Below are 13,858 nucleotides of genomic sequence, written 5' to 3'. Positions count from 1 at the left end.
ATAACCCGGAAGAAAAACAAAAATGCAAATAGTTTACATTCATTTCCCAATGTTCTTTCTTTGGGTGTAGGTGCTTCTGTCCATCATTGATCAATTGAAACTGAGTTAGGTCTCTTTGTCAAAGAAATCCACTTCCATCAGAATACATCTTCTTACAGTATCGTTGTTGAAGTGTATAATGATCTCCCGGTTCTGCTCATTTCACTTAGCATCAGTTCATGTAAATCTCTCCAAGTCTCTCTGTATTCATCTTGCTGGTCATTTCTTACAGAACAACAATATTCCATAACGTTCATATACCACAATTTACCCAACCATTCTCCAATTGATGGGCATCCATTCAATTTCCAGTTTCAAGCCACTACAAACAAGACTGCCACAAACATTTTTGGAGTGCCCTGAAATTTGACATCAAAATAGGAATTCAGGAATAGCTAGGTGGAACACTGTATAGAATGTCTTAGAATCAGAAGGATCTGAATTCAAATCTAGTCTCAGACATTTGACAAGTATTAACTGTGTGACCTTGGCTAAGTCACTTAACCTAAATGCCTCACCAAAAAAAAAAAAAAAAAAAAAGCGGGGTGGTGAGTATTCATAATTAAAAAGGTTAGGAGGCAATAAGCCAATCCAATGTGCTTACTCGATAAATGAGGTAGAAAAATAAAATGACTTTGTCCAAGGTCACACAGGTCTGAACTTTGCTATTTCACTTCACTTTTTTCTGGGTTCTAAGTCATGTGTCTTGGGGCACAGCCACTAGTTAGCTGTTAGGATTGTTGCATAGTATCCAGGAGAAGTTCAACTTCTATCGCAGGTCTTGGAGCCTGCTTCAGCCAGGCCCATGTTTACCAGGTTCAAGCATGAAGAAGTTTTCTTTCTCTATTTCAAGCTCTAGTGGAACTTCTCATTAATGTAATTTTTCATTGTCCTATAAGAGCTAAGATAAAAAGACTTGCTCTGCTCTGAGTCAAAGAATGCTCACACTTTTCCTACCCCAGGTTCCCAGCTCCCCCTTTTTCTTCAATGAGTTTTAATATGATTCAGTGCTCAAGGTCCCCAAGAAACAATTTCCTTTGAATATAAATCAAGTACTATAAGCACAAAAAAAGGAAGATCCTTTTTCATCAGATTACTGTCAATAACATGAAATAAAGAAAAGAAAAAGCCAAAGGATGTTCTGGATATTCCCCCTTCTGGGATGTCACTTCATTTCTCCACACCAATTCTAGACAATTTGGAGAGAATCCTGGGTCCTTCTTGCACACCTCTATGTACCTGATAAACTGGTGGACTTGCAATCTTTCATCATGGCCCAAGTTGTACTTGGAGGAAACCTCAAAAAGCTAATCACAATGGAGTAGAGAAGAACCATAGTCCCTTCTTTTGCTCTGTGCCAGAGTAAGAAAAGTCAACTTCCAATTAATCAGCAGAAAAAAAAATGTCCACTAGAGACCTTGGATCTGGGAAGAGAAATTGTTGACATCAAGGCTAATAAATCTGCACGAGGGTTGGTGAAAGCACAGATTAGCCTACACAGAAGGAAAGTGCCTTAGAGTACACGTCACCCTGATTAATATACTCCACCCATGCCTCCCATCCACAGCCCATCTTGGCCCAAGAAATAAACCAGACCTGGAGAATATATGACCTCTAACCTGAAAAGCAGTAATTCATTAACTGGTTGCTCTGTTGCCCATCTCCACATAGGACTTCAGGGCATGAGTCACCTACAATCAAACATTTAATAAAAGTTGTGTGTGTGGTTTTTTGTTTGTTTTTTTAAACAAAGAACAACTAGACTAACATGGCCAGGTCCCAGTTCACAAACTGCAACCACCATCCTGCTAAGTTAGAGGCTCCAAAGCCAAGCTTCCTGAGCTCAGACCCCCACTTTCCCACGAAGGGGTAAGGAGGCAGAGGGTTGCCTATCCTATATTTACTGCCTGAACAATCAAAGCAACCCTATTGATAAGAACCAAGGAAAGGTATAAGATACAAGGGTAGTTATAAAAGAGAAATATACAATTCAGTTGAGACAGTCCTTAAGAGGCTGGGTTACTTTATCCTAACCCAACCTTGGAAGCTATTTCCTCTGCCCAGTGCTACTCAGCATCAGGCAAAAACAGCCTCCTCTCAGCCTACTAGAAGGCCTGCCAATGGCCAGACCAGCAGTCCCAAACTCTTTTGGAGAAAGGGGGTAGAGGCAGGACTCTTGCCAGGGTATTCAGCTACCCTGGCCTAATCTTCTCTCAACCCAAGCTCAGCATCAGCCTTTCATTCCCTGAGCACCACCATTACAATAACTGTGTACTCAAAGCTTGGAGTAGAAGAAAGAGCCTATGTTTAAAAAAAAAAAAAAAAAAAAGATCTAATTCCCTATGTGCTACCTCATCTGTATCTACCTGTTAGGCTTTGAAAAACTCCTAAAGGCTTTGAAAAACTTCTAAGCTGCTTTCTGGGTTAACCTAACTCAAAACTATCTAAGTCAGGACAAGAATGCAGAGGATCCTTCCTATTCTGTCAGGCTGAATGAAGAGGAAGTCTGGGACCGGCTTTACTTAGCTTCACCATCAGGATGGCCAGGAGAGAGCTCTAAGCTGGGCCTCTGCCAATAGGGACAGTTTTTCTGGGGCTGCAGAAAGCTATTTATAGGGATGCATGTAGTCAGTAAGCTCTCCCATCCAATTCATCACAAAGCTACTGCTTAGTCCACAGCTTCCCCTACACAAACAAAAGTGAAGGATCCCATGAAGCAATCAGTCAATCAGTCCCATAATCGAGACTGCTGCCTATTGGGGCACCTTCCAATAAACAAGACCTGTGGGTCACCTGAGCCAGGGAAGTGTGGAAGTAGATATTCAGAACAGCAGGCCACAATAGAGAGAAAACAACACAGGCCAAGGTGAGAATCTTCTTTGTCCTGTCTCAGTTAATTCCTTCTAGCTTCAATATAGCTAAACAAATGTTTAATTTCTTTTGATTATTCTAGTGTACCTTAGCACTTCTATAAATAGCTTAGGTCACAGCTGACAAATTTTCTTCATCTGTCCAATGTCCTATTTGTATTTTACTTACACTCCACCAGATGAGAACTCCTTGAGGATGGGGGCTATTCCAGACTCTGGAAGTAGTTAAGAGCTCAGCATCATCATATACATCCCACTTTCCTAAGGACTACATGACCACGAGCCTGGCCTAAACAGGTATAGGCCGCAAAGCTCAACTTGCTGACCACACATTCCATCTCGGTAGCCACAAGAGCTCAGATAAGTTCATCATCCTCCCTTACCCCACCATGTGTCTAGTGCTGGGAGAACAGAGCAAAGAATGCCAACCTTGGCATTGCTCCCTATCTTATCTGCTCTAAGCCCTGAAGAAATTAGTTTCTCTGCCTCCCACATGCTCTGATCTATAGGGAAAGTAGTCTGATGCTTCATAAATAGGCCTAGGAAGCAAGATGGAAGCAGTATACTAAGAGAAGAGACTCAGAGATAATCCAGACACCAAAGTCTTCTGGTTAACCAGCTAACCAGCACTAAAAGCTGGCTCAAGGAATCTATTTAAAGGAACAATTAGTTCCTGATTGCACAGTAGTAGTCAGTATAGCCAGTGACATAAAATGAACAAAGAGTTGCAGAGGCAGCTAGCAGGAGATGGACTCCAGTGGGGACTTCATGATGCTAGGTCTGTGTTACACACTTGATAGTAAAGAGATAGGTCATTCCAAAGAACCTCCTTCCATATCCCACCGCCTTCTTTGGGGGTGGCTGATGGTTTTTACTAAAGGGGGTTTAGTACCCAGGGAAGATTAGAATCCATGCCTTTTCCCTCCTCTAGAGCCAAGAAGCAAAGATGGAATATATAAAGGTTCATGTGTGGGCTAACCAGCCAGAAGGGCAAGACACTGAATATCGTAAGAACCAATTTACCAACCAATGCTACTATGTGACTTGGCAGGGAAAATCAGAGCCTAAAAGATTATGGGCCACTTACCAGCATCACCACACACCAGTTCAGGATACCTCGGTAGTTGCTGAATCCACTAGCTGAGCTGAACAAAGATTCCTGCAACCGGTGGCACCTGGTGATTTGGGGGGGGGGGGGGGAGAGGAGGGAGGGAGAAGGGGAATAGGAAACAAAACATTTCAGTGAAAAGTCTGCAGTGAAAAAAAGGCAGGAAATTGAGACCTAAGTGAAAGTCTTACACCCTGATCCAAAATGAGTTTTCCTCTCAAACTTGTCAATGTTATCATGGGAGAAGGTGGCAAGGTTTAGGGAGTCGGTCACAGTATATAAGGTCTGCTGTTAGGCACTGGGCACAGTGTACAGAGGGTACAGCCCCTCGATTTGCACTTTATTGAGTTCAGACTGTAGAAAGAAAGCTGAATGAAAACAAAACAATGCCATAAAAGAACTATACAAATGAAGACAAAACTGACCACCTGCAGAATTTGGGGGGAGCCTAAGAACAAAGGAACAACCAGAGTCCAGGGTAAGTAATACAGGAACCCAAAACAATTTGGTTTTTCACCTGATAGTAAGGAAAGAACTGACAGTTGACACCATTTCTTAACAAACTTGTTTTCTGAAACACAATATATAATAATCTCAAAGTTAACAGAAACAAACAGAAGTAGTATCATGACGGGACTAAGAGGGAATAGGGTTTTGTTTTTTTTTTTAATTTGATTTTCTCTTCTTTCTGCCTCCTCCCCATTGAAAAAACCAACACTCCAACTCTTATAACAAATCATCATAAAAGTTGGGCCAAACAAATCCCCACATTATCCTTCTTCCACGTCTAAAATTATATATTTTATCCTACATCCTGAGTCCATCACTCCATCCATGGGGTAGCATGTTTTGTCATCAGTTCTCTGGAATCAAAATTGTTCACTAAATTGCTTAAGAGTTCTAAAGCCTTTCAAAGTCATTTGTCGAAATTTTCATCATTGTCATCTCTCCTACTTTTACTTCATTCTGTATCAGTTCAGACATGTATTCTCATGTTTCTCTAAAAATAATCCCCTTCATCATTTCTTTAAGCAAAATATTCATATACCACAATTGATTCAATCATTCTTCAAAAATGCACACAGAAGACAAACCACCAAAAAAAAAAAAAAAAAAAGCTACATTTTTGTACATGAGTTCTTTTCCCCTTTCTTTGAGTTTAGGCCTAATGGTCAAAAGGTATGCAGAGCTTATTAATATTTTTGTGCATAGTTTCAAATTACTTTCCAGAACAACATCTCATAGCTCCTCCAACAATGTGCAGATTTGCCCATCGTAGAAGAAAAAGACAATTCTTAAAACTTTCATGTAGTCACATCCCTCGCAAGGTGTGAGAGAGGAAGCCTTTCCATATTCTTAGTACTGTTATTCTGATATCTGTCCAAATGAAACTTTTATTTTTTATTTTTTTAAATCATTTTTATTACTTTTTTTTAACATCATCGTTTTCCTGAGGGGCATGCCCCTCTCATCTGCCAGAGAACTACACTATATAAGTTATTTTTTGAAGATTAAAAAATAAAGAGTAATCCATTCAAAAACATACTGTACAATGTCCACAACTATGGACTTCTCACCTCCACAAACAGGAGTGGTTTGGAAACTGTCCTCTCGTATTTTCTTCATTTGAGCCATGCTTGATTTTTTTTTTTTTTTTTTTGGCTACATTCAATTTTGCTTTCTTTCTGAGAGTGGTTCTTCCTTCTATTTACATTGTTATGGTTCTTGATGCCACTTACACTCTCTATCAGTTCATATAGATCTTTTCATGGCATAGGTAATATTCCATTACATTCATGTACCACAATTTATTTAATCATTCTCCAGTTGATGAGCATCTACTTTGTTTCAATTCTTTGCTATCATAAAAAAAAAAAAAAGTGCTGCTATAAATATTTTGGTCTATATGGGGATTTTCTTATCAATGGCTTCCTTGGCATATAAGCCTTGTAATAAGAGACTGTTTCAAAAAGTATGGACATTTTACTTTATTTACATAGTTCCAAATTGTTTTTCAAAATGGCTGTACCATTTCACAATTCAACCAACAATTGGTGTGTCTATCTTCAGCTTCCAATATTATTGCCATTTTTTGTCATCTTTTTAATTTGTAGAGTATAAGGTGAACAACCTCAGGGTGGTTTTATCATTAGTGGTCTGGAACATTCTTTGGAGCATTGTATTTTGCAATTTTTCTTGTAAGAACTGTTTGTCAAATGAGGTGATTCAGGACAATTCCAATAAATTTATGGTGGAGAGAACCATCTACATCTAGAGAGAGGACTATGGGAACTGAGTGGAGTTCATCATAGTATTTTCATCTTTTTTATGGTTTCCTTTTTTTCTCATTTTCCCCCCTTCTGATGTGATTTTCTTTGTGCAGCATGTTAAATGTGGAAATATATTTATATAAGAATTGAACATATTTGACCTATATTGGATTACTTGCTCTCTAGGAGAGAGGAGGTGGGAAGGAAGAAAAACTTGGAATACAAGGTTTTGCAAGAATGAAAGTTGAAAACTATCAAGTATTCTGAAAAAATAGTAAGCTATTTTTTAAAAAATTGTTTGTTCATATCTTTTGCCAAATGTTATTTCATCCCCATTACCATATTCTGGCATGACAACTTTTTTCTTCAAAGGGTCATCTTAGTGGCCCTGATATTAGGGTAAAGAAGAAGTGGTAATCTCATTTGCAGATAGAGAAATAATTAGTGAGGTAAATAATTGCCAAGTTCAAGCAGGTCCTAAAAACTTGGGTTTCTGTCTCGAAGGGTCTCATGGCCCCTGAACATTCAAGAGGGGGGAAGGTACAGTGGCCTTGACTATCACCCAAATTCTCCTTAATATGTCACTGGAATATTATGAGATGGATTGTAGTGAAGAAGTTACCACTTTTGCCAATATCTGCAACCTCTGATCAACAGCTAACAAGTACATAAGCCTGCAACACAAATGAGACCCTGGGACTTGACATCAGTAGCTAGGAAATCACATCTCTTCCCTCCTGAGTTGAACGAACACCCCTCATTGTTCTCCTCACTAAGCATCCCTAACTGTTCTCATTATTGTCCTAGAGAAGAACCTGAGAAAACCTAGGAATTCCTCTAAAGTACAGGGAAGACATCTGAAATAGTGATGGGGTCCCTTGGTCCTTGGTCACTTTGTTGTGGGCCATATAGAGAGACATTAACTGAAAAGAGCCTGAATTACTGCATACAATCAAGAAGCAAAGCTACTTCCAGAGGCAAGCAGGGAGGAGCATCAACAAGATGATTATCTTGTCCTTAAGTGGGTTTTTATTGCAGTAGGCCCTTGATGAATTCCTTGTCATTTCTAGCATAGACAAAAAATTATCATGACCCCACAAACATCCAATCAGAAAGTCAAGTTATGTCAACTCCCAGAGTTATTTTTCTCTTATAAGAAAACCTACTGATACCACACTTCTTTGCTAATTCTTTTTAGGGTTAACCCACCAGTCAATGGCTTAATAACACACTGACTCCTTTTAGGAATTGCCTCCCTTATGGCATCTCAAGTTCATTAGGAACTGCCTGCCTTTTGGCATCTTCCCTCTTGTTAGTTTTCTCCTTTGTTTAATAGCTAATTTCTCTTCTGGCATAATAAAATCTAAGCCTCTAGATTTAGAGATGGTGTAAGCCTACAAATTCTTTTGAAACACCTAGCAACACCAATCCAAAACCCCAACTATTTTGAGGGTTCAACCTCATACCCCAGTCACTAGAAATTTCCTTTTGACTTTTCAGTATCATTGAAAAATGAGAGATCCAGTCTCTTCTTATTCTTTCCAAATATAGACCTGACTGAGACAGACAGGTAAACCAGCCCACCATTTTCAACAATTTCCCCAATTCAGCTTAATACCTAACCTTAGTTTTCTTATTTGACCTCCAGGTTGGCCCAACTATCCCATCCATTTATTTGCACCATACTTACTCTTCAGGGTAGCCAGGAAAAACTGAAATTTCTCTATAACCCAGCCCCAAGCCCTGACTCTAGGGTAGATGACATCTGAAAGGCAAAGAGGCAAAAAAATTTATATAGGTTCTTTCTGTTTCATGGCCAGAAAAGATCCCAAGGACTACTAACACCTACACTTGCCACTCTCATTGGGAGAGTTTTCTTTTTCTCAGTCTGCAAAAGCTGATACAGAATACTGATCTCTTCAGTTAACAGATTTCTTTCTTCATTTAATCCCAAAGGAAACCTGTACCCCTTACAACAGGGAGTAAATCAAAACAAGGGCACCTCAAAAAAACCTAAGCATTGGGGACTAGCACAGAACCATTGCTAGAAAATTAGTTTGCTAATTGCTGGAAAACTAGTTTCAAGCTTTAAAATCCCGTGCTCTGCTTAATTCATCTGCCTGGGCTAAGACAAGCTCTTCAAGCTATGTCTTCTCCCTTCAGATCAAATCTCAGTGAAAGGTGGCACTTACAGAATAGACTCCATATCTACCCCATGTCTGCTTTGGGTTCTAGACTCTCACTACTCACCTTAAGCAGTATTACGCAGGATGGAAAGGAAAAGAGAGGATAAGGAACATACCAAGCTATCTCCTGGCTGTTCCAACCTGACTCAGGCAAAAACCCCAAGACCTTTCAGACAGAAATGTAAAGCAACCTTTGAATATAGAGAAGGGAGGCAGGAAGGAATAAGCATTTATATAGTTATTTACAATCTGCTGGGCATTGTGCTAAGTGATTTACAAATCTCATTTAATATCACATAAGATCTACCAAGTGAGCAAAGCAGGGAAAAAAACACTTCAAAACTCAAAATGGTCAAAGGCTCCTAAGAGGCAGCTAGACCTCCAGCTTAATACAGGTAGCTGTAGTTGACCCAAATGAAAACAGACTTTCTGAGCCTACACAGAGATGGGAAAACCTAAAAGCCTTTGAAAAGGAAAGTTACCCTTTCCCAGAGGCAATGAGCAAATTGTAGTGTGAGGAATTGAGCTGAAACTCTCCAAGGAGTCATGCACAAACCTTCAATTTTCTGCTGCAGGGCCAGGGAGCTGGGGTGGGGTAGAGAAGGGAGGAGTTATTAAGTATTGATTAGCCAGAGTAAGGACAATGGACAACTGACCTTTGCCTACTCCTGATAAGACCATCACAAAGTCATACCTACATAGACCCTAATTCTAACCACACCCTCTTTATTGGCCATCTATAATGCTTAGCTCCATGATATATGAAGACCAAAGTTCTACAGACCCTCAAAGCGTGCCAGAAATCTTACCTAAGTCCCCAGCCAAAGGAGCTAAGAGCATGTCCTGAATCCGCATCCCCCCCCTTCATCCCCAGCATCCCGCTGTGTCTGTCTCTCTTACACATACACACACACATACACACACACACACACACACACACACACACACTCTTTCTATGCCTCTTTCCTTCCCAATTGGATTATAGTTAAAAATGGAATCAAGAATTGTTAGAAACTTTTATTATAATATAAAATGTTACCCTTTTTTGAACTCTACCAATATGGCCAACCATAGTGAAAAACTGCTTTTGAAAGCCTACCTTTCTTTAAAATCTTCAAATTCTCAATGCTGGATACTACTAAACAATTCTCCCTTCTGGAAACAACTTATTTCCAAAGTATGACATTCTCCTGGTCCTCCTCCTTTTTCTCTTTTTTGACTAACTCATCTTCCCTTCCCACTTACTTCCTCTAAATAACAGGCAGCTAGGGGCTTAGATTCAGAAAGCCCTGAGTTCAAATCCACTTTCAGACACTTCCTAGCTGTGTGATCCTGGGCGAATCATTCCACATTTTTTTTTTTTTTTTTTTGGCTGAGGCAATTGGTGTTAAGTGACTTGCCCAGGGTCACACAACCAAGAAATGTCACATTTGAACTCAGGTCCTCCTGACTTCAGGGCTGGTGCTCTATCCACTGCGCCACCTAGCTGCCCCCTCTGTCTGTCTTTAAGAGTTGTGAGGATAGGGGAAATGAATGTAAACTGTTTGCATTTTTGTTTTTCTTCCTGGGTTATTTATACCTTCTGAATCCAATTCTCCCTGTGCAACAAGAAAACTGTTCGGTTCTGCAAACATATATTGTATCTAGGATATACTGTAACCTATTCAACATGTAAAGGACTGCTTACCATCTGGGGGAGGGGGTGGAGGGAGGGAGAGGAAAAATCGGAACAGAAACGAGTGCAAGGGATAATGCTGTAAAAATTACCCTGACATGGGTTCTATCAATAAAAACTTATTAAAAAAAAAAAGAGTTGTGAGGATCAAATGATTTTTCATGAAGATTAAATAGTTATAAAGCACTTAAACCCTGCCTGGCATATAGTAGACATTATGTCAATGTTTTTCCCCTTCTCCCTTTTCCCAAAGTTTAGTCTTCCCTTATCTCAACAGTGCCTCCTCTCAACCACTCCTAGGACTTCAAACTCTCCCTTTCTATAATCTTATCCATAAGCCAACCTGAATTACTAGTAATCCTTAGATTTATGTACTCCTTGCTGCTTCCAGGTATTTGCTCACTTATAATCTGCAATACCTCTCCCATCATATCTACCTATTAAAAATTCTACCCAACCTAGGAATTTATGGCCAAAGAACAACTTGGAAACATTATGAAATGCAAAATAGAAAATTTTGATGACATTAAATTAAAAAGGGGTTGCACAAACAACACCAATGTATCCAAGATTAGAAGGGAAGTAAAAAACTGGGGAAAAAATTTTAAAGCCACTGTTTCTGAGAAAGGCCTTGTTTCTAAACTATATAGAGAACTGAGTAAAATTTATAGGAATGCAAGTCATTCCCAACTGATAAGTGGTCAAAGGATATGAATAGACAATTTTCAGATGAAGAAATTAAGGCCATTTCTAACCATATGAAAAAAATAATCTAAATCATATTGATTAGAGAAATGGAAATTAAGACAACTCTCAGGTTGGCTAAGATGACAGGAAAGGATAATGATAAATGTTGGAGGGAAAGGGGATATTAATACATTGTTGGAAGAGTTGTGAAATGATCCAACAACTCTGGAAAGCAATTTGGAACTCTGCCCAAAAGGCTATCAAACTGTTGTGCATACCCTTTGATCCAGCAAAAGGCTTTCAAACTGTGCATACCCTTTGATCCAGCAGTCTCACTTCTGGGTCTGTATCCCAAAGACATCATAAAAGAGGGGAAAGAACTCATATGTTTGACAATGTTTGTAGCAGCTTTTTTTGTAGTAACAAGTAACTGGAAACTGAGCACATGCCCAACAGCTGGAGAATGACTGAATAAGTTATGGTATATGAATGTAATGGAATATTACTGTTCTGTAAGAAATGGTGAGCAGGATGATTTCAGAAAAACCTGAACTTACATGAACTGATGCTGAGTGAAGTGAGCAAAATCAAGAGAACTTTGTACACAGTAATAACATTATATAATGATTAAGTGTGATGGACTTCTCAACAGTTTTGTGATTCAAGGCAATTCCAATAGACTTGGGATATAAAATGTAATCTGAATCCAGAGAGAAGACTATGGGGACTGAATGTGGAGCTCAACATAATTATTTTCACCTTTTTTTGTAGTTGTTATTTGTTTGCTTGGGTTTGTTTCTCATGGGTTTTTCCCCTTTGGTTTGATTTTTCTTGCACAACATGACAAATATCAAAATGTGTTTAAAAGGATTGCACATTATTTAACCTGTATCAGATTACTTGCTATCTTGGGGAGAGGAGAGGGAAGGTAAGAGGTAAGGAGAAAAATTTGGAACATAGTCTTACAAAAATAAATGATGAAGGGGGCAGCTAGGTGGCACAGTGGATAGAGCACCAGACCTGAAGTCAGGAGGACCTGAGTTCAAATATGAACTCAGATACTTAACACTTCCTAGCTGTGTGACCCTGGGCAAGTCACTTAATCCCACAACTGCTCCAGCACAAATAAATAAATGTTGAAGACTATCTTTATAAGCATTTGAGAAAATAAAATACTACTGAAAATTAAAAAACAACAACAACAAAAATTCTACCCAACCTTTTAAGATGCCGCTCCTCCTTTATGGAGATCCCTCAGCCAAAAGTTTTGAAGGGATCTCATGAGTTCATCTAATATAAAGATGTCAAATTCATGGCTAGCACAGCTACCCTAACCAGATTAAAATGTAATTTGAGAAATGTTTAGCAAAATAAATAAAAGTACAATAACACATATTGTTATTTCACCTTTTCCTAAGTCAATATGAGCCAGCATGGATTTATTTCTATTTGAGGTTGACACCAGTGATCTAGTATAGCTAAACCTGAATATGAATCCTCTTTATAATCTTCACTTGTCAGGGCAGCTAGATGGTACAATGAATACATATACTCATATACTTAATAATTCTTACTAGCTGTATGACCCTAGGCAAGTCAATCCCAATTGTCTGGCAAAAAACCCTCATACAATCTTCCCTTGTCAAATGATCTTTAAGCCTCCATTCCATAATTCAATAAACTCAATGCAACACATTTATTAAGTACCTAGAGTCTGGGGGAAAAAAGTTACTATCCTTTAGAGTCTTACACTCTATTTGAAGGAAACATGCACACAGAGAAGTATACACAAAAATATATACAAAATGTAAAGTAATTTTGAGAAGGAAAAAACAACACTTAGGTTCATCAGAAAATTCTTCCTGTACCAAGTGGCATCTGAGTTATGTCCTGAAGGAAGGCAGGGATTCCAAGAGATAAAGAGATAAGAAAGGAATCCATAAGCGGCCACCTATGCAAAGGCAAGGAGCCAAGAGGTGAAATGTTGTATGTGGAAAAGAGTCAGGTCATTTTGACTAGAAAAGTGTATGTAAAGGGAAATAACATGAAATTAAAAACTAGAAATAAAAACTAGAAAAGTTGGTGAGAGGCAGACTATGAAAGGTTGGACATCTTAAATGCCAAACTTTGTATTTTATTCCAGAGATGAGAGCTGTGAAAATGTTTATATAAAGTGGTGATGTAGTCAGATATGTGACTTTTTTTTTTTATCAGTTTAACAGTTCTGTGAAAGATGGATTAAAAATTAGAAAAACAAAGTGGGGAGACAAATTACAAGACTTGTAAGAGTATGGGCAAGTGTACTGAACTATGATAGAATCTATGGGAGTCAAGAGAAGATTCATTCAAGACATATTATAGGGAGTGGAAAAGAAGGATGCCTCCAAACTTATGAACTCACTGAATGACTAAAACGATACTAGTATCCTCAATAGAAATAGGAAAATTTGGAAGTGGGATGGGTCAGGATACAATAGTTTCCTTTCTAACATGCTGAGTTTGAGATGTCTATGAGACATCAAGGTGGAGATATCCAGCTAATAGTTGAAAATAAATCTGTGCAGACAATTTCTGTACAGATTTTTAAAAAATAAATGTATGTAGATAAAGAGTTCACAAAGAGACTATAAGAGTAGAGGGTCCAGGGCAGAGTTTTGGGAATGATCACATTTAGGAAACAGAAGACAGGTGATTTAGCAAAAAAAAAAATAAATAAAACAAAAATAGCAGAAGCAGGAAAACCAAGAGAGAGCAATGTCATAAAATCTAAGGCAGGAAAGGCTGTCAGGACATGATATTCCAGGAGAGGATTTTATTTTAGAATTGGAAAGGATCTCAACAGTCATCTAATCTAATCCATACTTAATCTCCACTCTAGTGGTCATACAGATTGTATTTGAAGGCATCTAATAAAGGAGCTCGCTACACTCTTTTGTCAGAATAGTTCCATTAGGAAGTTTTTCCTGATAGTAAATCTAAATCTGCCTCTTTGTACATCTAGACCATTGCTCCCGCTTCTACTC

At 38.7% G+C, this 13,858-nt stretch overlaps 1 protein-coding gene across 1 annotated transcript in view; it reads right to left on the bottom strand.

Moving 5' to 3' along the window:
• The window catches only part of DGAT1 (diacylglycerol O-acyltransferase 1), a 36,098-nt gene that overhangs the window by 15,208 nt on the left and 7,032 nt on the right, over positions 1-13,858 (bottom strand). Inside the window, exon 2 of the mRNA XM_051971304.1 lies at positions 3,997-4,084. Within this exon, the coding sequence (XP_051827264.1) occupies positions 3,997-4,084 (88 nt within the window). The remainder of the gene's footprint in view (positions 1-3,996; positions 4,085-13,858) is intronic.

This window comes from Antechinus flavipes, chromosome 1 (assembly GCF_016432865.1).
Source record: "Antechinus flavipes isolate AdamAnt ecotype Samford, QLD, Australia chromosome 1, AdamAnt_v2, whole genome shotgun sequence".
Lineage (NCBI taxonomy): Eukaryota > Metazoa > Chordata > Mammalia > Dasyuromorphia > Dasyuridae > Antechinus > Antechinus flavipes.
Note: the sequence above shows the minus strand (reverse complement) of the source record. Positions and strands in the feature narration are given on the sequence as shown.